The sequence below is a fragment of the Phyllobates terribilis genome, unplaced genomic scaffold (genome assembly GCF_046119375.1).
Source record: "Phyllobates terribilis strain yellow unplaced genomic scaffold, ASM4611937v1 Scaffold_5__5_contigs__length_657084704, whole genome shotgun sequence".
In the NCBI taxonomy this organism is placed as follows: Eukaryota; Metazoa; Chordata; class Amphibia; order Anura; family Dendrobatidae; genus Phyllobates; species Phyllobates terribilis.
Genome location: NW_027362765.1, coordinates 218818934 through 218845427, shown reverse-complemented (window position 1 = coordinate 218845427; position 26494 = coordinate 218818934). Strand labels below are relative to the sequence as shown.

General features: G+C 42.6%; 1 protein-coding gene across 4 annotated transcripts in view; it reads right to left on the bottom strand.

The window, feature by feature from the left end:
• Positions 1-26494, bottom strand: part of PTPRT (protein tyrosine phosphatase receptor type T) — a 526727-nt gene that overhangs the window by 285373 nt on the left and 214860 nt on the right. For all 4 annotated transcript variants that reach the window (XM_073683800.1, XM_073683802.1, XM_073683803.1 and 1 more), the window contains 3 exons: positions 10654-10735; positions 2704-2819; positions 991-1165 (listed from right to left, as the gene is read on the bottom strand). In XM_073683800.1, the coding sequence (XP_073539901.1) occupies positions 991-1165; positions 2704-2819; positions 10654-10735 (373 nt within the window). The remainder of the gene's footprint in view (positions 1-990; positions 1166-2703; positions 2820-10653; positions 10736-26494) is intronic.

Genomic DNA, 26494 nt, shown 5'->3' with positions numbered 1-26494 from the left:
AACAAAGACAACATCACCTATAGGTTCTGTATCCTATTGTATCTTTAGTCTGACACTATATTGATGGGTGGGATAGTAAGCACTTGGAATCTGGGCCCCAATACAAAATCTGTCATATGACCTCTATCTATCATGTACAATTTGTAATACTAGTAGTAGAGAGGCCTTTGGGTTCCCTCAAGTTCCGTACCCCCTATAACTGTGAGTCTAACTATGGGTTCAAACCCAACCAAGGCAGTCTATTTATTGCTTATTTGAATTTCCTTGAAGTATTTCTGGTGTTTCTGGAGAAAAAAAAGTTAGATTTTGGTTCTCAGTGGGAACATGAGCGGATTTTAGTGTGAGTGTTCACCTGAAACGCGTTGATGCGAGCGTTATACTAACGCAAATTCACCTGTCATCTTGACTGTCCATGTCCTGTGTATGGATTTCATTTAAATAAAGAATAATCTACTCGCGAAGTTGAACTATTTCTTCTCTTACCAATATTTACTGCCAAAAATCCCCCCCTTCACAATTTTAAAGTTCTGCTTCACATCGCTCATCTTATTACTGCACTATTTTATGTCCTGTTGTGTATAAATATGTGACTCTTCAGATTTTGTGTTACTCTATGCCTGATGAAGAGGCCTGAGTAGTCTCGAAAGCTTGCAATTCGTTACCATCTTTTCAATTAGCCATTAAAAGGTATCAACCACTGAGGACTCTCTCTACCAGCTAACATGGAACAAGATATATTTTTCCTGTAAGGGATATAAAATAATCATGTTTGCTTTCCTTTCCTGTTTGATGTGAGGTGGTCACTTCTGTTTTCTCTCCTTACACATTTTAGTTTAATGAGAATTAAATTTAAGACACTAAATGTAATTAGTTTGTAAAAAAGCAAAACAATTGAGAAGTATAATATACTAATAATATGGCATTTAATATCTTCACATAAAGAAAATGTATCCTTATAATGAGAATAATGTTGAGTTCTTCGATACCCACCTTTAACAATGAGCTCTGCATAGTTGGACACCCCAGAACCTCCAGCTGATCTTAATACACAACGATACTTGCTTATACTTCGCTGAGAAGTGTCTCCGACGTTGACTGTGGCAGAGAAGCGTCTGTGATTTACCACGCGAGTTACCATGAGACCAGTGTCGCGTCCGTTCCATTGCTGCAGAACAGAGATAAAGGCTCACAATCAGTCACACCGCAGCTGACAGCAGGAAGGTAAGGGCAGCTTGTCTAATCCACTTTTTATTTCTGTAAACTTGAAATCAAAATTGCTACCTACTAAAGGAGAAATGGTAAAAAGCCAATTCAGCCATGTTCTGTGATATAGACCAGATTCTTGCTGACTCTTAAATTTAGATATATAGTGTAAACCATCACATACCTTATTGAGGATCAAACTTTTACACAGAGACTTGAAATGTGGCAACTATTCACATTCAATGTTCTATGTTCCTGGACTTCAGGAGAGAGGTGGCAGCAGATATTCAGCCACTTCTCTACTGCGAATGCGTGACTTGGGATATGCATTATCAATGGCAATATCCATAGAGGCGTTTCCACCAGTGATAAATTATTTTATGATCTTAAAATTATGGGGTTAATCTAATAAGACTGATGTTTTACACACTAGTCTTAAAAAACAGAAGACTGTACATCTTACTAAATTTGGGGCATCTTTGCTCGTCAGTGTGCCAAACAATTAAAAGTATGGAGGCTTTCTTCAACATCCCTTTCATCTTGTGTAACCATTAGACCCACTTGCTAATATTTCAGTGGTATTGGGGTAAGGGGACCCTAGCACAGGTTCATCTAGTTAAAAAGAATGAAGGCATTTACACTGCAAGTTCGTCGTAAACGCACGTTCCTTGGAACGCTCATTTCACAATAATATTGCAGTCTAAACTCCAATTTTCTGGTAAACAAGCAAAACGCTTGTTCCTTGGGTAAAGTTATCTTTTGTGCTGCACTAAAGATTATCATTTTTGTTAGCACATTGTCCTGTGTAAACAGGAATCATGCTGTTGAGAACAATGGATAAAACAAAGGAAAAAATGGAGTAACCATAAACCACCAATGAAGTTAAAAGAATCATTTATTGAAAAAAATTCACTTTAAAAATAATTACCATTAAAAGCAAATGTGTCAAATAAGGAGGAAAAAAGATGGAGATCATCAAAATAAACTCAAGGCAGCACTCAGGATGTACTACACCTATACAGCCAGTCTCAGAAAACCATATATAGTAGAGGGCCAAATGGTCATAGACATAAAGTAAGACAAAAGGATTAGCTTAAAAGTGGTGTTGCTTACCCATGGCGAGGGAGGATATAGTTGAACCCATCAGTACTGCCCCGACGCGCGTTTTGCTTGTTGCTTTTTCAATACCGCTTAATTTTGTGGTATTATTTCTCTATGGGAGGATGCTAGACCCTACTCCCTAACCTAAATAATGATTATATGCTACAGGAATCTTGTCTTATTGCTGTCGAGAACAATGGCAGCTTTTGAGCACTCAACGATCTATTACAGATAATTCAATGTGTATTGAAGGAACTAATCGGTGATCACTTGGTGCCCCAGGTCGGCCCACGCAAATGACCCCTAGGTCACATAGATTTTCTTGCATCTACTATAAGTTGTATATATTGAAGCCACACTAGATCTTCATGTCCTGATCTTACTAATTATCTTTCATACCTGCAGCCACAGCTTATCATGTTGAGACCATTTCCCTCCAGCGATGCACTGAAATGTGGCATTCTGTCCAACATTCACCTCCACATTTTGCAATCGCAGAAAATGGGGAGCGTTCCCTGAACACAAAGAAAAAAATATCACAACATTAGTGTGGGGACTTTTAAAGTAACAAGCAAACAGTTTCCTGAGTTTAGTTATTAGCAGACTAAACATATAGCTGCTGTCTGCACAGCCTCCTAAATGAGCTACAGGCAGAGAATTACTGCTCACTCTGTGAGTGCCTGGCACAATTTCAAGGCAACTATAAAAAGATCAGAGAAAAGCAAAGGCTTTCATAGAAATGTCAGGGACATGCCTCTTATCTGTTTCTTCTACACATACGAGGACACGCACCGTAAATACAGACATCTGGATATATACCGTAGCTTTTATTTTTCACATCTTCCTACCGTACAATGCAATAAAGCCATATGTGAGAACTTATGACCTGGTCATTTCCGTAATGTACTGTTACATGACAAACAGAGGCTGGAACGTTCCTGAAAATCATTACCAGAGCCAAGTAGTGGTGGGTAGAGAAAGTTATTACTACTATTATTTGGTAATTCAAAAGAAAATTGTTTTTGTGTTTCCCAGTTGAACTCTTGTGACATTGATGTAAAAGCGATGGCATAGGTTGGGTGCACAAGTCTACGCTTTCAGCCCAATGAATTCAACTGATCACTCTGGCAGACCTTCTGCACATTCATTTCAATGCCCCATCCCTGTATCTTAGTACCTTGGATAGTGCAGAGTGGTTTGTTGCATTACTACCTCCTGGCAAAAATGATTTAGGCTTTATTCACACATCAGAAGTTTTGATAAGTATTTCATCAGTATTTGTAAGCCAAAACTAGGAGAGTGTCAAAACCACAGAACAGGTGCCAATTTTTCAATAATAGTTTTCCACTGATTGTTCCACTCCTGGTTTTGGCTTACACATACTGATTAAATACTGATACAAAATACTGACCAAATAGTGAATGCGTGAATAAGCCTTAGGGCTCGTTCACATGTTCAATATGTGATCAGTTTTTTACCTCAGTATTTGTAAGCCAAAATCAGGAGAGGAATAATCAGAGGAAAAGTATAATAGAAACACGTCACCAATTCTGTATTTATCAGCCACTCCTGGTTTACGAATACTGAGGTAAAATACTGATGAAATACTGATAGTGTGAATAAGCCTGAGGCCGGAGTCACACTAGAGTATAGCATCCGATGTGATATGCTAATGACACTCGGCTCCTGCTCAGCTGCGACCATGAGCCAAGTATCAGTGCTCTGTGCTCCGATCCTCTCGCATGAGAGAATCACAGCACAGGTGCGGAGGAGACAGAAAAAGTAATTTCTCCATCTCTGCTGCCGGCGTCCGCTAGGATTGCACTGCAGTCGGGTGACATCCGAGTCCAGTGCGATGTTTCAAACGCACCCATAGACTTACATGGGTGCATGTGATCTGATTCTCGCTGCCATTCGCAGCATGCTGAGATTGTTTCTGCATGCCGTATCAGCATGAGAAAATAATCGCAGATGTGAGCTGCCCCATAGTTTAACATTGGGATTTTTTTATCGGATTGCACTCGTGCGATTTAATTGCAAGTGTGAGCGAGCCCTTAAGGTAAATACTGTATTTTGCCAGGCCATCCCATCAACTCCCCTAACATAGACCCCGATCCATCAAACAGTTTTCACTAGAATTCTGGAATAAAATTTCTTGAAATGTAACTCAATTTTTGCGCAACTCGAAGTTGCACAAAAATTTGCAAACTTTTGGCATTTTTACACCAATCTTGGTTAGTTCCACCAACTTTTAGAAAAGTAGGAGGAGCTGATCTGAAAAGGTGTATAGCGAAACCAGACTAACAAATTTATAATAATTTACACCACAAAAGTTGCCATAAACTATGCTAGAAATGCATGCCAGCACCTGCCTGGAATAACATTTATGGCCGAGGTGCATGGCAGTTGTATGATCCATCAAATTCATTAGGGGCACACACCATTGATAAATGTGGCATATCTTACTCCAGTGCTCCTTTCATTAGGACTTGAGAACAAAACTCCATTCTTAACTAATTGGGGCCATAGTGTTTGGCATGCAGCAGATTGCTTTAATATAAACCTCCATTGTAACCTCAATCAAAAATGATTTTACAAGAGTATTTGTTACTTTTATATCAATGTGTCTATCAGGTGGATTATTAGTCCTTATATCACCATTCTGAGTGGAGCTATAACCTTGCTCATAAGTGGGAGTGTGAAATTTGATTACCTAGAATATTTAAACGGAACCAGGCTTTGCCACCTAATCTGAGAGCAGCATAATGTACTGGCAGAGACCCTCATTCCAGCAATGTGTCACTTACTGGAATGTTTGTTGTGGTTTTGAGAAAATCACAATTTTATCAGCAGGAGATTATCAATAGAGGACTATTAAATCAGCTGCCATGTAGTCCTCCATATTCATGAACTTAGTATAGTCCTGCCCACACCGATAATTGGCAGTTTTCTGCCTATGCACAGTGCACTCATAAAGCTGCCAATAAGTGGTGTAGTTGGAGTTATACAGAGCTCAACAGCAGAGAAAACAGTGATTTTATAAAAAATACAACATGCAGCCTAGTAAGTGACACATCGCTGTAATCAGGGTCTCTGCCCCTACATTATGCTGCTCTCAGATGGAGTAGCAAAAACCTGGTGACAGATTTCAATTAATTCAAACAAATAATTTGGATGGTTGTAATCTGGTGTGTTAAATGGTATCTGGTATTATACCACACCTTCGACTGCATAATCCTATATGATATGTCCATTTGGGCATGACACTTTCCCAATAAGGCCACATACATGCTGTGTCCGTGTCCTTGACCATGGCCTATTGCTAATACATTGGCATTAGTCCATTAGATACACTGTGTGTCTTGAGGCTTGAGGCTACACAGGCTTGTAAACATATCTTCCTAAAACAATTCTCATTTATTTTTAAAATGCCTATTTCCTAATATAAATAGAAAATGTTACGCTCCCTTGTTTCAAGCCCTGGAAAATATTACATGGCCCTTTTGTTTGCTAGAACACAGACAACAAGATTTGTATCTTTCAACTTTTAGTAATAAACAGGCACAAGGGACTTTTGCTTTGAACAGCTAACGCACAAACATGCCTAGATTAGGTCTGTAAATCTGTCTCCGCTGTTGGAGCAAACTATTATTATAAGTCTCCGAGCCTCAACTATGGTTGAGATAAGCTTGTGTATCACACATATCCTTCAGAATGAAGGGTATTCCAAATGCCGAGAAATCCCCTCTCCCAAGGCCCTAATAGACGCCGCTGCATCACTGCAGTCTTATTAAGACACTGAATCTTATGCCATGAGACTGAAACATGAAAATAATGAGAGACACTGTTTTCATAGAAGATTTCATGAGATATTATTTTTTCTGGAGTTAACTCACTCAGTACCTTGATATAGCAACCTATTTGAGCTCCCTTAAGCTGCTTTGTGATGCTTTCCATTTTAACATAGTAGCAGTTAGAGTTAAAGGGGTTGTCCAGCCTAACGCTACAAATCTGCAGTCACTCTATGTCACTGCAGACTTGTGAATCCTCATATTGCATGCACTATGAATTGTGAGCACTGTCCGGACCAGCGGCGGGCACATGACTGTGTAGCAGGATTGAGTACATCAGCCACAAATTCCTAGAGGCCTAACTTAATGGAATCTGTCAGTTGGTTAAACCCTCCTAAACTGTCTATATGTTACGGATCCGGGTGGTGGAACCTCTGTGCTGTGATACAAGGAGGGACCAGAGGGGCGTAACTAAGTGCCTACCCGGACTGACCCTGGGCACACGGCGGCTTTGTCGACTCCGTGAACCAAGGAGGGACCGGGAAGGTGAACCAGGTGCCACTCTGGGACCGACCTTGTGTGAGAGCAGGTGACTCCCACGGGACTGATGGCCGAGGCCGACAGGCACAGCGGATGAGCACGGCTGGTAGACAGGCAGGTGATGCGGGTAGACAGGCACAGCTGATAGGCAGGCTGGTGGGCACGGCAGATAGACAGGCTGGCAGGCACGGCTGATAGACAGGCTGGCGGGCCCGGCTGGTAGACAGGCTGGTGGGCACAGCTGATAGACAGGCTGGAGGGCACGGCTGATAGACAGACAGGCAGGCACGGCTGATAGATAGGCTGGTGGGTACGGCTAATAGACAGACAGGCGGGCACGGCTGATAGTACTGGAACTTGAGGACTGAGGAGAGTGTTAGCACACAAACAACAATCTTGCACAGGCACCTCCATTTTGGAGGAGATGCCTTATATAGGGGGAAGTCCTCCGGCCATTGGCCGGGGACTCTTTAGGACGGCGATCACGGCCCCTTTAAGAGGGAGGGAGCGCACGCACGCGTGCCCTAAGCACAGTGCCTGGGGAACTGTGCGCGGTGTGCGCACCCCGGGCAGACGCAGGAGAGGAGCAGGAGGACGCCAGACCGGGACATCGGCGGTGAAGGGATCGGCGTCTCTGCCTCCTACACTATATAGGCATGTAAGTCATAGGTAAATGAATAAAATAATATCTTAATATCTGGGATCATATTATTCCAGAGAAATCCATAGAATGTTTTTCTTATATGTAAATGAGCTGCTCAGGACTATGGGCCGGACACTGATCTGTATGAGAATCTGTCTCCAGAGCTTATTATATATGAAAGGGCTCATTACCAGTTTAATATGTAATGGTTACCACTGTGATGTGTGATGGCCGCTCTCTGCTCTCCTGTTCTCTGCAGAGCTGTGTGTGATTATACCTGACACATCTGCAGGTTCCTCTCAGCTTCAGCTTCCATCTCACAGGCAGACAGTGTAGCAATATCATTACAATACAGCAGAGCTGTGAGAGCTGCAGCAAATGTGTTTGCAAGAAGACAAAGTTCAGTTCTCCTGTTCTGTGTTAGTTACATGTCTCACACTTGTAATGCCCACTTTTATTTATAATAATCTCTGGAGACAGATTCTCTTGCAGATCAGTATCCGGCCCATAGTCCTGAGCAGCTCATTTACATATAAGAAAATATTTTGGGCAGTGCTTAGGAAGAATGCATTGGAGCTGAAACATTGCAAGGTTAATAAATGAATAATTTCACTGGGTGTGCTGCCGCTCTCTCCTTATTTTTTGTTGGTAATTACAGGATCAAGTACATTGAGGTGTGCACCCCCTATTTCAGTTTTCCAGTGCTGCTGCTTTTCATTTAGATATACACACAGTCTATCATGTGCAATATATTGTATTTGGTGTCTTCTTATATCATAAATGGGTCTTTGATCCTCTATGCACTGGCTGCCCCAGAATCCAAATGCAGCTGCTACCTCTGCATCTACCTCTGCATCTCCTATAAGTACACCCTTGCTTGTTCATGTCCTGCCCACTCGGAGTGACTCTTCCTCCAGAATTCCTGTCTTGCTCAAAAGAATTTCATTTTCCTACCTCACTTGTTCTCCTAAAACTGTTGTGAAATGCAAAAAAACTAGTAGACATGAGCGAATCAGTTTGATGTGAACCATATTTGTGTCAAATTTTAGAAAATTCACTGGACCTCTCGAATTTGAGCAATGCAATTTCACACAATATAGAAGAGTGTATTAGCCAAAAATGGCTCAAATGATCTTTGGCATAACTAGCCGGGCTTTCCAATAATACCTTGCAACTATCACATCACATAGTAAAGTTGAACCATTACATTGCATAACACAGCATATTCTAGCCTGTATAAAAGTCAAGGCAGGAAATGCAGTGCAACAACCATTTTGGGATGGATCTTTTAAGTGAATGAATGTCACAGCAGTTAGCAATAGAAATAGCAAGAAAAGGCTCCAAAAACTCTTAATATAATGTACAGATAGTGTGTGACTAAACTGCAGTGAAAATCGTTTACCATAAGTCACCCACTGCCATTTGGGCGGAGGTCATTTTGACATTACTAAGGCGGTGTTTGTGTTACAGAGCTTGAAAGGGGTTGGATACAGTCCTAGGAGACCTCAGAGCATTATACATGTATTATCAGAGCAATTGGAATATCTGTGTTTCAGCGCGAATCAATTTTTTTGGGGGAAAAATGATTTACCTTGACTGCTCATTTACAATCACTGGGGAAGTCTCTGTTCCCTACAATATTTGATATTCCTTAGAGTCATACCTCAATTCTGTATTTGTGCAGATATTATGGGTATAAGATGTTAGAAAACATAAAGCAGGACTTAAATTAGCAGGAGACAGAACACAGCGTGATATTCAGCAGGAAACGAAAAACAGAGAAGTGTGTAGTATTTATAGACAGTTGAGCACAAGCATAAAGGACAATTAGATGGAGGATAATGATGTCTTGGAGATGTTTTACTACATAGTGTCTATGGGGCAACAAAAGTTTATGCTACACTGAAAAAGGTTGAAATACTGAGAAGTTTGTTGTTTTTTTTTACTTTTTAATTTGCATAAATCAGTGGAATATATGAATATATGAAACTGTTATTTTTCTTTTAATATGGCAAAGTAGCGTCTATCTGGCTATTAACTCCCTGCAGGTGATTGATACATTTCAGTAACTTTCTCCCCGATAATTAATTTAACACAACCATAGGCTAGGAGGAGTGGGTGCAGCTGCAGTATTTCTACATTAGTGTGTGCTGTGAGAGGCAGAAGGGGGCTACATTAGTGGAAATCATATGATTGGTCCGAGCACTCAACCCTTACATTACATTAAAAAAAGCCCACTCACTTGCTAAGGATCAGGAGATTTAAAGGGAACCTGACAGCTGGTACATGCTGCCAAATCCAAGGGCAGCATGTATCAGACACTGACTGTATGTCCAAGGGCAGCATGTATCAGACACTGACCGTATGATCTCAGCCAGATATGTTGACTCTGAAACACTACTTTAAAAGTCACCGGGGACCAAGCTGCATTAGTGACTAAAAAATATACTTTAAAAGCAGCCGAGGATCAAGCCACATTAGTGACTAGTCGGACAGGCGCATCTCTGGTGGCTTTTTCCTGCCCACTTCCCTGGAGTGATGGGTCTCCTTCTGCATGCATGTATAGGGAGAGACCTGTCACTCTAGGGAAGTGGGCAGGAAAAAGCCATCGGATACCTGCCTGTCCAACTAGTCACGACTGTGGCTTGTTACCCGGCTGCTTTTAAAGTAAGTTTTTTTCTGAAACAAACATGCATGGCTGAAATCATACAGCCAGTGTCTGATACATGCTGCCCGTGGATTATATGTACTAACACTGTCTTTTGTTAGATTTGTTTTGTCCTCCCCTGCTACCAGTGATGCCATTTTGTACTGTGTGATCTACAGTTTTTTAACCTTGTCCATAAAAATGTAATAAAGATTCTAATTTTTATACTTTGGTTTCTTTTTGTGGTCATATTACCATTTGTGTTTCCGCTTTTTTGATCCAATGTAAATGATGTAAGGAACTGAACACCACCACATTGTCATACTGTTTAGTAGCCATTGCTCAGCTCCCTTTTAATTTATTAAATCTGATGTGCCGTACTCTGCAGCAGCCACTAAAGTGTTTAGCTCCGCACACTGTTTACATCCAGCCTTGGTAACAATGAATTGTTTGGTGTGCCGGGTGTTGGACCCAATCAATCTGGTTTTGATGACCTATCCTAAGCATAGGTCATCAATGTTAAAATGGTGGAAAAACTCTTTACAGAAACGGATGTAGAGGAAGTGAAATGATAAAAAAATATGTTGGTTAGACAAAGCTTTTATAGTTGCATGACACTAATGTACAGCTATGGCCGCCTGAGGAAGGATTAGGATTTTCATGTTCTAACAATAGGATAGTGCATTGTCAAGTCATAGATGGTCATCAGGTTTGTTGAATATACTTACGGCATGGGTGGGCCAGAACGCGGACTTCATCAACAGCAATATATCCAGGATGGTCTTTAACAGAGACAGCCTCAAAAATAATCTGCAAAGGAGAATTGGAAATAATTTATAATCTAAACAGACCTGCACAATTCGTAATCTACATGCCACACCAATGTCTATGAAAGTCTAGTTGAGTCCTAAGTTGATACTGATGACATCATCTTGACTTTGAGAAAGTTTTCCCCATATGATTCATTGCTTTCGCTCATTTCTAGGCCAGACACACAAAGCCAATTTTCATGCAATACATCATCTAATACATCAAATGATCAGACCACTAAAAATAAGTAGGAATCTTTCCCTTTTGTCTCTGTACTTGCTCGGTGATAGTATAATTTTAGGCATTGAGCCAAATGAACCATTTCAGTACTTTCTAGTGTTTTTTTTCCATTATGGCATTTCCTTTTATCTGACTCGTGCTTTAGACAATGAAAGTGGAGCAGGTGTAGAAGAGTAAGACATGACTGCGGGATCAGGCTACACATGAGTTTGTTTGCCATCTGTAACCATGGAGACACATAAAAGCTGTATACTGAAATACAGATACATTAACAAATAAAAGATGTTAAAGGAGTGTTCTAATCTTCTGTCCTCAGAAGCGAACCGCTCTTCTGCTTCCTGGTCTCTTGATTGCCGGGAGGGTGCGCTACTGACGAGTAATATTTCGGACTAATGGCATGGCTGCGCTCTGGTCTGAACTGATCGCTTTCCCAGGCTGCTAGTAGCAATTTGGCCAACTACAGAGGTGTGTGAACAGGCTTTGAAACATAGAGCCTGCAAACAGTGCACACTCCTTGCCAGACACTCAGAGACTGCAAGGTGGCTGGTAACCTTGACATTTGGCTGTAAACTATCATATTAAAAAGAATCTAAGATAAAAGCAAAATGAGCAAATGCCATGTAATACATAGATAAATAGTAATACTGCATGTAAATAACATAGGGTATTTAGTTAACACTGTTTAGATCAGAAAAACGTAAAAGCCATCCCACCACAACAAGGTGTACCCAATCGGGACAGTACCTAACTCTTCACCTCACTATGTGTCAGCAGACGTAAAAGTAGATAAGGGCAGAACAGGACCTGGGTCCAGACTGTTAGGACACCTGGCCATGGAAAGCTATGTAAGCAGAATGAACCAAGTACAAGTACCAAAAACTAAACCAAAACCTAAAAAACTTACTACAGGGTATTTGCTCATTTTGTTTTTATCTTAGGTTCTGCTTGTTAAATGGTCACAGTGTGAATGCACACCTATGCATTCCACTTATACCTATAATATTAAAAATCCTACTGTTTTTGAGAAAGGAGAGGATTTATAACAACAGCTAAGCTGCAAAGTTGCTTGTTCATACGAATATTTTGCAATTTTAAATGTAATTGACTCATAATACAGTATCATTGGTTATAACTAGTGATGAGCGAGCACTAAAATGCTCAGGTACTCATTGTTCAGATTGAGCAAATTGTAATGCTCGAGTGCTCGGACCGAGTAACCAACCCAATGTAAATCTATGGGAAACTCGAGCATTGAGCATTGGCGGTCTGCAGAGGGCCTTAAAATTGCCCAAATTGATGGGAATAGTGCTCAAATGACATGGGAACAGCATGGGGAAGACCCCTGGAAGCATTTCTGACTCCCAGGTCACTACTGTCAACAACGTTGTCAGAGTATTACGCCTCTTTTATGGACTCACAATAAAACATACAAAAACGAAACCAAAATGGATTTTCCTGGGAAATATGTTAAGGAACATCCTTTCCAGGGTAATGACTTTTATATAAGGCAAAATAAATAACCAAAACCAAAAATACTCTTCCACAGTCCAAACCTTGGGCTATGTTCACACGTAGCGTTTTTGATGTGTTTTTGCACTTTTGCATTGCTTTCAACCGAGACAAATGCATTCACTGGGAAATGTAATTTTAACATTTTACAACCTTATCTGGCCATGTGGTGTGCGAGATATCATCAGACACATCCTGTTTCATTTATGATGGAGAGATTCTGAAAAGCCTATTTTTATAGGGACATCAGGTGGCCCTTACTATTCTTAAAGGACCAGCAGTCAGCCCTCGCTATTGTTAGAGAGCCATCAGCCGGCTATGCTTCGTTGTTCCCATTATGAACAAGTGGGTCTCCTATACTGTTATTGCGTATGCAGTGACTGCAAGGGTTGCCAAAAATGTGGACGCAAGAGACCTAGAGGAGGGTCTCAGTAAATAAAAAAAATGTTCCCATTATAAAGGAGCGGGTCTCCTATAGTGGTAATGCCCATGCTGTGACTGCAAGGGCTGCCAAAATTTGGGAAAAACCCCACTAACAATTTAAGGACACATAAAGCAGGGCCACAGTAATGGCAGCCTATGCAGTGACTGCAATGGCTGTCAAAAATTTGGAGGAACTCCAATGCCCCTTGCAAGAGACATAAAGGTCAGAGAGCCTCCTAAAAACAATGTTCCCATTATTAGGAAGTGGGTCTCCCATAGTATTTGCCTATGCAGTGAAGCAACAGCTGCCAAAAATTTGGAGGAACTCCAATGCCCCTTGCAAGAGATATAGATATATTGATATGGTGATATGGTGGTGGAGGATGAGGATGCGGAGAAGGAGAAGGACAAGAGCAAATAGACAAAATCATGAAGCGCATACCCATGTCTGGGTGTGAAGACAGAGGTGCATGGGAATAGAGTTAGATCTCCCCAAAAAAAGACACTGTATTTGAGTTTATGTTACACTGCTATCATTCGGTGGTGTTGAGAAGTCAGGCCCAATCCAGCCCTTGTTAATTTTTATAAGAGTCAACCTATCAGCATTTTCAGTTGACAGGCGGATGCACCTATCGGTTATAATTCCACCGGCGGCACTAAAAACCCACTCTGACAAAATGCTAGAGGCAGGGCAGGCCAGGACCTCCAAGGCATAGAGAGCCAGTTCATGCCACGTGTCCTGCTTAGATACCCAATAATTATAAGGCACAGAGGAATCATGGAGGACGTTGGTACGGTCGGCAAGGTACTCCCTCACCATCTTCCAAAACTTTGCACTCCTTCTGAGAGTTCCCCTCCACCTCAGGACCTGTGTGATGGGAGGGTCTGAGAAAACTGTCCCAGAACTTTGACAGTGTTCCTCTGCCTCAGCTAGATTGCATTTGTGACTCTCTCGCCTGTATTCCGTGGTTGTCCAACGAACTGTGACCTCTGCCACCAGCGTTTTCAGATGGGAATTTTTTCACTAATTCCGCATCAAGGGCCTTCTGGTACTGTCCCATTTTATTAGGCCTGTCCTGCAAAGGAATAAGAGACATAAAGTTCTCCCTGTAGCATGGGTCTAGAAGTGTCACCGACCAGTAATGACTGTCACCCAAAATGTGGACAACGCGAGGGTCACAGTAAAGGCAGCATAACATAAACTCGGCCATGTGTACCAGACTGCAAAGAGGCAAGACTTCCGTGTCCTCACCAAGAGGACGACTGACCATGCTCTCCTCCACATCCTCCTCCTCTTCCTCCTCCTTCCTGTCCTCAGGCCATCCACGCTGAACAGATAGTATGACAGTTGTGCAGGTAGTACCGTCTATAGCGCAGAAAACTAGCTCCTGTTCTTCCTCCTCCTCTTCCTCATTGTCACCCAATCCATGTTGGGATGAGAAGAGGTTGGGCTGTGTGTAATCACCCTGTATGGTTCCTTGCTCCTTCTCATCGTGCTCCGCCTTCAATGCATCCTCTTTAATTGAGAGCGCTTCAGAAGACAGAGAAGCGGGATGGTGATGCTAATTATGGTGTCATCACCGCTCACCATCTTGGTGGAGTCCTCAAAGTTTTGGAAGATGGTATATATGTCTGACATCCATGTCCACTCCTGAGGTTTTATGTGTGGAGTCTGACCTGAATTTCGACGGCCTTGTTGATGCTGGTACTCAACAACTGCCCTCTTCTCACAAATCCTTCCCAACGTCTGAAATGTGAAGTTCCAATGCGTGGGAACATCGCAGATCAATCGGTGAGCTAGAAGCTGCAAACGCTGCTGAAGCAGGGCTAGAGCGGTGGAAGCTGTAGCTGACTTTCTAAAATGGCACACAGGCGGCATACTTTGACAAGCAGATCCGACAGATCCGGGTAGGTTTTGAGAAATCGCTGAACCACGAGGTTAAGCACATGGGCCAGGCATGGTACGTGTGTGAGCTCGCCTCAGAGCCGCCAGCAGGTTCTGGCCATTGTCACACATGACCATGCCTGGCTGTAGGTTCAGCGAAGTCAGCCACAGATCTGCCTGCTCTTGAAAGCTGTCCACAACTCTTCAGCATTGTGCGGTTTGTCACCTAAGCATATTAGCTTCAGTACAGCCTGTTGCCGCTTGGCTGAGACAGTGTTGCAGTGCTTCCAGCTTGTGACTGATGTGGTCACTTCAGAGATGGAGGCTGAAGTGGAGGAGGAGGAGAAGGATGAGGTGCAGGAGCTGTAGAATGTTTGGGCAACCCGGATTGACTCAGGGCCCGCAATCCTCGGCGTAGGGAGGACGTGTTCCGTCCCAAGGTCCGACAGGGTTCCGGCTTCCACTATGTTAACCCAGTGTGCCGTCAGCGAGATGTACCGTCCCTGCCTTCAAGTACTTGTTCATGTGTCCGTGGTTAGGTGAACTTTCCCAGCAACTGCATTGTTAAGGGCACGGCTAATGTTGTGGGACACGTGCTTGTGTAATGCGGGGACGGCACACCTTGCGTTCCAAGGACTGGTGTAGGGACAACTGAACACTGCGCAGGGACAAGGATGTGGACGTGCTTGCTGATGGTGCTAGTTGAGAGTGTTCAATGACAGGTGCAGAGCGGGAGGCATCTTGGCACGCACCATGGAAAGGGGATTGGTGTGCACGCACAACAGTGCAACAAGCAGTGATGTCACCCGCAGACACTGTTGCTGAACCCTGGGGTTTGGCCCACTTAGTCGGGTGCTTTGCTGCCATGTGCCTGATCATGCTGGTGGTGGTCAGGCTGGTAGTTTTGCTACCCCTGCTGATGCTGGCCTGGCAGGTGGTGCAAAAGGTCTTTTTGGGGTTATCAACAGAGTCTTTAAAAACAACCAGCCTCAGGAAGACCTAGCAGTTGTACTGGCAACTTTCGTTGTGTTGGCGTTATGAGGAACACTTTCCCGCCTTGTGTCTGTGGCCACCACACTGCTTCTTCCTGCCTGTTGTGGTGCTACGCTTCCCTCCCCCTGTGTGCTGCTGTCCTCGCTCTGTATGTCCCCCTGCCAGGTTGAGTCAGTTACTATATTATCCACCACCTCTTCTTCCACTTCCGCACCCTAGTCCTCTTCCTGACTTTCTGTCAATTGTGTCTCATCACCATCCACCTCATGTGACAGTTTCCCATCGTCGCCTTCGTGTGACTGTGGCAGCTCAAATATTTGGGCATCGCTACATGCGATCTCCTCTTGCCCCGCTTCAAGTTGACCGGGCGAGAGGCCCGAATCTATAAATGGAAAAGTGAACAGCTCTTCAAGTGTGAGATCTGTTGTCTCCGGGCACTCGGCATGGTATGAGGAAGGAGGATGAGGGTGAAGAATATGCAGTCCAGACTCACGGCTACTGAGACTTGACCGTGTGGAAGACAGGGTGGTGGTGGCTAAGTGACTGGAAGCATTATCTGCTATCCAAGCAATAACCTTTTCACACTGCTCTGTGCTCAATAGTGGTGTTCTGCGGTCCCCTATATATTGGGACAGGAAGGTCGAGCGACAAGATGTGGGTGTTTGTTGTGGCACAATTTCAGCTTGCCCACAGCCTCATCCTCGTCCTCTGCATCCACCATCACCATCACGTCCACTTCCCCATCCCTTGCCACGCGCCTTGCCCATTTTAAATGGAGGACAATATTTTCCACATTCACTACAAATGGCTGGATTTGAACCGCAGTGATATGTGATATGTGTGACGGAAAAACACAGTTTTAAATAGCTGGCCTGTAACTGTAGGTTACTATTTTTCACAGCAACCTGGTGTCAATAACTTCTCTAACACACTGCAACAAAATTTAAATGGAGGCCAATATTTTCCACATTCACTAAAAATTTCTGGATTTTTATCGCTGTAATATGGAAAGAATCTGGCTCTATTCTGCTGTGGCAACACACAAATGGAGCAGAAAACTGTGTTCTGTGGATTACTTTTTAAGCAAATAATCAGGATTAAGGTAAAAAAAAATAATTATCCCTGCCCCCTGATACCTGGGGCTATTTTTACAAATATCTGTAAGAGCAGCAGCAGACAGAACTGGAATGGAGCCTCTTGTGATGTATTATACACTGCAGTCTGCCAAATACACTGCCTGCCTGCCTGGCTCTGATATATATATCTATACATATGTATATATATATATATACAGTGGTGGCCAAAAGTATTGGCACCCCTGCAATTCTGTCAGATAATACTCAGTTTCTTCCTGAAAATGATTGCAATCACAAATTCTTTGGTATTATTATCTTCATTTAATTTGTCTTCAATGAAAAAACACAAAAAGAATTGTCCTAAAGCCAAATTGGATATAATTCCACACCAAACCTAAAAAGGGGGGTGGACAAAAGTATTGGCACTGTTTGAAAAATCATGTGATGCTTCTCTAATTCGTGTAATTAACAGCACCTGTAACTTACCTGTGGCACCTAACAGGTGTTGGCAATAACTAAATCACACTTGCAGCCAGTTAACATGGATTAAAGTTGACTCAACCTCTGTCCTGTGTCCTTGTGTGTACCACATTGAGCATGGAGAAAAGAAAGAAGACCAAAGAACTGTCTGAGGACTTGAGAAACCAAATTGTGAGGAAGCATGAGCAATCTCAAGGCTACAAGTCCATCTCCAAAAACCTGAATGTTCCTGTGTCTTCCGTGCGCAGTGTCATCAAGAAGTTTAAAGCCCATGGCACTGTGGCTAACCTCCCTAGATGTGGACGGAAAAGAAAAATTGACAAGAGATTTCAATGCAAGATTGTGCGGATGGTGGATAAAGAACCTCGACTAACATCCAAACAAGTTCAAGCTGCCCTGCAATCCGAGGGTACAACAGTGTCAACCTGTACTATCCGTTGGCGTCTGAATGAAAAGGGACTGTATGGTAGGATACCCAGGAAGACCCCACTTCTTACCCCGAGACATAAAAAAGCCAGGCTGGAGTTTGCCAAAACTTACCTGAGAAAGCCTAAAACGTTTTAGAAGAATGTTCTCTGGTCAGATGAGACAAAAGTAGAGCTTTTTGGGAAAAAGCATCAACATAGAGTGTACAGGAAAAAAAAAGAGGCATTCAAAGAAAAGGACACGGTCCCTACAGTCAAACATGGCGGAGGTTCCCTGATGTTTTGGGGTTGCTTTGCTGCCTCTGGCACTGGACTGTTTGACCGTGTGCATGGCATTATGAAGTCTGAAGACTAACAACAAATTTTGCAGCATAATGTAGGGCCCAGTGTGAGAAAGCTGGGTCTCCCTCAGAGGTCATGGGTCTTCCAGCAGGACAATGACCCAAAACACACTTCCAAAAGCACTATAAAATGGTTTGAGAGAAAGCACTGGAGACTTCTAAGGTGGCCAGCAATGAGTCCAGACCTGAATCCCATAGAACACCTGTGGAGAGATCTCAAAATGGCAGTTTGGAGAAGGCACCCTTCAAATATCAGGGACCTGGAGCAGTTTGCCAAAGAAGAATGGTCTACAATTCCAGCAGAGCATTGTAAGAAACTCATTGATGGTTACCGGAAGCGGTTGTTCGCAGTTATTTTGGCTAAAGGTTGTGCAACCAAGTATTAGGCTGAGGGTGCCAATACTTTTGTCTGGCCCATTTTTGGAGTTTTGTGTGAAATGATCAATGATTTGATTTTTGCTTCATTCTCTTTTGTGTTTTTTCCTTGCAAGCAAATTAAATGAAGATAATAAGACCAAAGAATTTGTGATTGCAATCATTTTCAGGAAGAAACTGAGTATTATCTGACAGAATTGCAGGGGTGCCAATACTTTTGGCCACCACTGTGTATATATATATATATATATATATATGTTGTGGAATACCTAGACTAACAGGACTTTCAATGGACCCTCTTGCTATATGCACTGCAGTCTGCCACATACAATGCCAGACTGCCTAATTCCTGCTATCACCACTGATTATATGCAGCTGGATTAGTCCTCAGAAGGACTGTTAGTTCAGATGGATATATATAGATGTTCTATTATACCTACACTAACTAATAAACAACCAAATCTCTCCCTAGCTCAGCAGCATCTCTCCCTACACTGCCTGTTTCCGGGGTAGACTGTGACGAGCATGGCGGCGCCAGGTCTTATATAGACCTGATGACACTGTGCGGCCAGCCAATCACTGTAATGCCACAACCAACATGGCTACGGCATTACAGTATGTGGCAGGCAATCCCTGAATGTTCATTAGCTCTCTAAAGAGCGCCAAACATGCAGGGAAGAGACCCGAGCTCCGGCCCGCGCAACCAGGAAATACTCGCAGAGCGCCGATCATCTTGAGCAGAGGGATGCTCGGGGGAGCACTGAGCAGTCGCGAGCACGCTCGTTCATCATACTTATAACTACATTTCTAAACTTTGCTCTAATAAATACAGTTTCACTGCAGAGTACTGAAAGCTTGCTATTTCCAGTGTTACTAGATAGTTAAGATGATCAATAATGTCTGTAAAGCGCTGTGGAATTAATGGCGATATAAGTGAATAAAATAAATAAATAAAAAAAATAAATCAATGTTGTAAAGCATGACATTATCAAAATAGTATGGTCCTCAATTCCTTTCCCTTTTTCATTCTTCCATCCCAATGATAGGTTCACATTTTGTACGTCTGCAGACGTATATACAGTGTCGGAGTGGGGTGCCAAGGGCCCACCAGTAACATCAACTCCAGGGCCCCACTTTTCAGCTACATGCAAGTATAACTTTATCCTCATTCCCAAACGTCTATAGCGATAAACTGGGTAGATTGTTAAATAAGATGCAGCCTTTGTCTGTACACCATGAATAAAGTATATTGTGCCAAATATTGCTCATACAAGAGGGTGGTAGCCCACTCCTGCACAGGGGCCCACCGGAGAGGATTCTCCTGTTCTCCTGTGGGCAAGTCGAAGCCTGCATATATCACTTGTATACTTTAAATATGCATCAGTTGACCTACGTTTGCCTATATTTTGATATACAGTATATGTTCAACATTTGTAATACATATATTTATGTCTGTATATCTTTTTTTTAAATAAAATTATCCTCTTTTACCAATCAATTTTTAATGGTTTAGACATACCCACCCCTTTGGAAATTATTGCTCACTTTGGGGGCTACATTTATTGGAAAAGTCTAGAGGAGTGTAAACCTTTTTTTATGCTTCCACACAGAAATGAATACAGTTTTTTGCAATACAGCTGCGTATGTCCAGGGGAACACACTGCATATATGTGAACCTAGCCGTAGGACTACAGATTACCCCCTTAAAATCCTAAAATGGATATAGAAGTCTCAAAAAATGTCAGAGCCAAAGAGGCACAGTAATTTCGTAGTGCCACTAGTGATCAGGAGGAGTTACTGCAGGCAGACTGCCATTGATTGGACATTGACAATATGTCCTAGCTATAAGCCATACATATTAAAGGTAAGGAAAACCCTTTAAGTAAATATTCTAATTGCAAAGTGTCACACATAGCGACATCGCTGGTGAGGTCGCTGTTGCGTCACCAAAACCGTGACACAGCAGCGATCTCGCTAGCAATCTCGCTATGTGAGACGGGGGCTTTACTCCCCCTAGCTCTATTCTACATCACCTTCTCCTGCAATGGTGACTGGCAGCTATCATCACAGTGGACTGCTTGTGTCCACAAATACAAATGGTGCATAACGATGTATAACATCAGTCCTTCTCTACTAACTCAAGTGTTGCAGTTATTTATTATGGGGTATTATTTTGTACTCTGCATGGTCTTCTTTATAGGGTACAGAAATGTAACTTCAGCATATGAAGCACTGTGACGTGACAGGCAGAAAAGCTTTTATTGTGTCTGTTCTTTACTATTAAAGAGAATCTGTTTGCCACCCAATTTGAGAGCAGCATAATGTAGGGACAGATACCCTGATTCCAGTAATGTATCACTTACTGGGTTTCTTAGTGTAGTTTTGATAAAATCACTGTTTTATCAGCAAGAGATTATCATTAGAGGACTATTAAACCTGCTGTCATGTAGTCCTCCATATTCATAAGCTCTGTATAACACCTCCCCCACCATTGATTGACAGCCTTCTGTGTACACTGGGCATAGGCAGAAAGCTTTCAATCAGTGGTGTGGGTGGGGTTATACAGAGCCCATTATTATTAGCTCCCTGAGGAAGAGGCTTTGAAACGCGCGTCAGGGTTGAATGGAGGGTGTATAGCAGTATGTATATAGGAAATATGTCCTGGCAATCATGATAATTATATTTGATTAGAAAGTGTATTGCAATATAAGTATAGGAATTGTGTCCTGGCAATGGGTCCATAATATTTCCGGTGCCTCTTTTTTGCACATTGTGGTACCTTGATTAATTGTATTTTAATTTCATTTTTAATAAAATAATGTTTTTAATTATAATGTAGACACTTGGTATATCCAAACTCAAGGTATAGGGTATACACAGATAGATACTTATTTAAGGGTGACACCGTTGAATGTGTTAATGGCAGTATTGGACTTTTTTTGATTTACTCATTATTTAGATAAATGATAGATTTGCAGAAGAGAAAACAGTGATTTTTATCAAAATGACAGCAAGCTGACAAGTAAGTGACACATCACTGGAATCAGGGTCTCTGCTCCTACATTATGCTGCAGTTAGATGGGAAAACAAATACCTGATGACAGATTCCCATTACCTAAATCAAAAATGTAAGTGATTGAATCCCAGTTAATGAGACATATCTTGTAACACTGACATAATAGAATCCAATCAAACGTTCACCTCCGCTGTCTATTTGCATTACTTACATCAAAACTAATTGCTGATTGATTGCTATAGGCTACTGCACTTTTGCACTTTGGTACGAGTCAAGCAATGAAGCAGACATAATGAGAATTCTAGATATATAAATACATACATGCTTCTATCCTTAAGCCAGTAGCTATGATGGTTAACTTGTAATAATAAGAGAACGCAATGTACTTAAGGATTTATATATTTATTTCGGCAAAAGAACAAACAATTGATTTTCCGGGACAAAATTTTAAACAATTCATCCTCTTGGGGCAATATCCTCGCATATTTGCAATGTAACATCGAGCTACACGCAGTATATTATATAGTATAGCTCCTTGCTTTTTCCAGTTAACATGTTTATTTCCCTTGTTGATTTACCAAATTAACGTAGGTAAGGTTGCAAATGGAAATGTAACATCATCGCAAAGCACCAGCTGCTTATATAATTGGATGTAGCCTCTTGTTAGTTTGAACTTTTGCAAGTTTCTGAAAGCTATGATACAATGTAAGCATTACCATAAGAGCAAGCAGATACTCCCCTATTTGACCCTATTAATCCACCAATTCCACTGTTATCTAGAACAAGAGGGAGTCTATTGTACATTACATAGGTCATTTTGGTAAAGCTGGATTCGGAAAACTAAGTGATTAGTCATTAATGACCATTAGGAACATGGCAGCAAACATTCTGTTTTCCTGATGGACTGTTCTGCAAGGTAGACTACTTTGGGTATATTAACCAAAAACGAGGGGAGTGAGTATGTCGTATCAAATAACAAGAACATTTTATTAAGTGCGAAAAAGACATACATATAGTAAAATCATTAAGAGGCAGACAAATGAGATGAGTCCTAGCCCTACAAAGTCAGCCAGTATATAAACAGGTTTCTCCCCTTGAGAAAGAAATGATCTAATCACGCGAAGCGTGCGTCGGGGGTCTTGTGGGGGCTCTCCCCTACTTGGTCTTTTCACTCTAGCCCTGCCTGCTCTCGGATAAGAATGCTCGATTCTCATTTTCAATCTGCCACTAGGCACAACGTTGTATACTGAATATTATTAGATTCTGAGCATTATATTATATTCTGAGCATATATTTCTCCGGTGACTACTAGCATCCACACAGGATCCAGTCTCGACCTTTCAGGCACCAGGCTTCACTCAGCCTCACTAGGCCTCACACGGTCGGTGTCCCACACACACGGGAACAGGCCTTACGCCTCTCTCACAGAGCACACCTGTCTCCCATGAAGCAGAGTTTATATATGCATCCCGTGCACACACACACATACTGACAGGACCTTGCTGATGTCACAGTCATGTGATCAGACAGACATTCTGTGCGTGCAGGACCTGTGCTATGTCACAGTCATGTGACCAGCCACCTGAGGGGGAAGGTACATGGTCAGGTAAAACACATCCTGGACCATTACCGTAATGCCAGCAAGTCGCTGCATTACAATATGTATGTACAATGTGTGGTATATGTGTATGTATGTACAGTATATGTATATGTATGTTGTGTCTATGTATGATATATGTGTATGTACAGTATATGTGTGTATATGTAAGGTATATGTGTGTATGTATGTACGGTATGTTATGTTCTGCTACCAGAGCTAAGGAAAGAGAGGAGATCTGTCCCTACGATAGAACTCAGCTTAATCCCTACGATGTAACAGGGGACCTGATCCTGCGATCAGACCTGCTAAAGTCCTAAGCTAGTCTGTACGGAGACCTATAGATGTGGGGAAGGAATCCCTACAAGTACTAAGGACTGGGAGGAATATGGGACACCTCCTAACAGAAATAGTAGCAGACAGACGAACAAACAAAATATATAGAACATAGAGGTCAGTAGACCAAGCAAACTAACAGAGCAAGACACAGAGCACAGGCTAGCTAGAAAGTAGATATACAATGAAGTCCAGCAAAGCCAGAAGGGCGGAGCAGGCTTAAATAGGCCAACAAGGTCATGTGACCAGCAAAGGAAAAAAAACCTAAGAGCAAGGTTCTAACAGTACCCCCCCCTTCTAAGAGGATCCTCCGGATCCCCTAGGACCAGGCTTATCAGGAAATCTCCTGTGAAACGCTCTGATAAGTCTGGACGCGGAAACATCATCCGACCTCACCCAAGAGTTATCCTCGGGTCCAAAACCTTTCCAGGCCACAAGATACTGCAAACTACCTCTATACAGTCTAGAGTTAAGGATGCGAGAAATTTCATATTCCCCGTCCTCCACCACCGGAGGAACAGAGGCAGAGGCGTCACAATCCGATACAACAGCTTTTTTCAACAGAGAGACATGAAATACCGGATTAATTCTCCAGGAGGTAGGAACCTCCAACCTAACAGCAGATTGGTTGACAACCTGAAGCACCTTAAAGGGCCCTACAAACTTGGGACCCAATTTCTTAGAAGGAATCCTCAACCGCAGATTCCTAGAGAACAACCAAACCATGTCACCAACAGCGAACAAAACCTCCTGTCGTTTCCTATCAAAGTAGTCTTTAGATTTTCTGTTGGCCTCCTGAAGATTACCACGCACATCCGTCCAAACTCTCTCCAAATCACCGGAAAAATTCTCCTCCTCAGGCACGGCAGATCCCAACTTGGAGAACGACCCAAACGACGGATGTCTCCCAGAACAACAAAAAAAAGGCGAACAACCAGCAGAAGAAGATGTATGATTGTTCAGAGCAAATTCAGCAAGTGGCAGAAACTCAGACCACCCCTCTTGATTGTCTGCCACAAAACAACGCAAGAACTGCTCAACATCCTGGTTTTTCCTTTCTGTCTGGCCATTAGATTCAGGATGATATCTGGACGAGAACGATAAATGAACTCCCAACCTGTCACAAAAGGCACGCCAAAAACGAGCCACGAACTGAGGACCCCTATCAGAAACAATGTCAGTAGGAACGCCATGAAGTCTGACAATTTCCTTGACAAAGGCCTTAGCGAGAGTTTTAGCGCAGGGCAGTTTGACAAAGGGAACCAAGTGACACATCTTGCTAAAACGGTCCACGACCACCCAGATGACAGTAAAACCCTCAGAGGGGGGAAGGTCAGTTATAAAGTCCATAGCCAAATGTGTCCAAGGAGCACTGGGAACCTCCAAAGGACAAAGCAACCCCGCAGCAGGAGTATGTGAGGACTTAGATCTAGCACATATAGTACACTGACGCACCCACTTAATGACTTCCTTCTGCCATCCAGGCCACCAAAAACTGCGACCCACCAGTCTCTTGGTCTCAGAGATTCCGGGATGACCTGCCAACCGAGATTCGTGACACTCAACAAACAAATCTCTCCTAAAGGTCCCAGGCACAAACAACCTCCCATGAGGAGTGTTAGAAGGGGCATTCTCCTGTGCTTTAAGAATCTCATTTTCCAAAACGGAGTCCAAAGCAGCTATCACAACACCTTCTTGTAAAATGTTCTCCTCTTTCTCAGCACCGACTATGGGAGAAAAACTGCGAGACAAGGCATCCGCCTTAACATTCTTAGTACCAGGGATGTAAGTAACGGAGAAATTAAACCGCGAGAAAAACAGTGCCCACCTAGCCTGACGGGCATTCAGGCGCTTGGCAGCATCAAGATATATCAGATTTTTATGATCCGTAAGAACCTGAACGGGAAATTCCGCACCTTCCAAGAAGTGGCGCCAGTGTTCAAATGCGAGTTTAATAGCCAATAATTCCCGATTACCAATATCGTAATTCAGTTCAGTCTCCGAAAAATTTTTTGAAAAAAAGGCACAGGGATGTAATCCATCCCCGTTATCCTGAGACAATACTGCGCCAACCCCCACAGAGGAAGCATCAACCTCAACCAAAAACGGCCTAGTAACATCAGGCTGCATAAGGATGGGAGCAGAGGTGAACCTCTCCTTGAGATACACAAAAGCTTCAATGGCCTCAGAAGACCACTGAACCGCATCAGCACCTTTCCTGGTGAGATCAGTCAGAGGTTTGACAATACTAGAAATTTTTTTTATGAATTTTCTGTAGTAATTGGCGAAACCCAAAAACCTCTGTATCGATTTCAAACCAATAGGCCTAGGCCATTCCTGCACAGCCTGAACCTTAACCGGATCCATCTCAAAACCTTTGCTGGAGATAATGTAGCCCAAAAAACTAATTCTCTGTACAGCGAACTCACATTTCTCCAGCTTAGCAAAAAGTGAATTGTCCATTAATAACTGTAATACCTCACGCACGCTCCGCCAATGAGACTCCAGATCCGGCGAATAAATCAAAATGTCATCCAAATACACAACCACATTTTTGCCGATCAAAGGTCTAAGGATGTCATTAATAAGATTCTGAAAAAATGCAGGAGCATTAGTAAGACCAAAAGGCATAACCAGATTCTCAAAATGACCCACAGGAGTGTTAAAAGCAGTCTTCCATTCGTCACCCTCCTTCATGCGCAACAGATTGTATGCCCCCTTAAGGTCAATTTTAGAGAACCACTTGGCCCCCATTAACTGGTTAAACAGATCAGGAATCAATGGCAGTGGGTAAGGATTGCGTACAGTAATTTTGTTAATCTCACGAAAATCCAGACAAGGACGTAAACCGCCGTCCTTTTTTTTTACAAAAAAAAATCCAACCGCCACAGGAGACTTAGAGGGCCTAATGTGACCGGCGGTCAAACTTGTCTGTATGTATTCCTCCAAAGCCTTCCTCTCAGGAATAGTAAGGTTAAATAAACGACTTTTAGGAAGAGTCGCTCCAGGGACAAATTCAATAGAACAATCATAGTCTCTATGGGGAGGCAAAATCTGCGATTC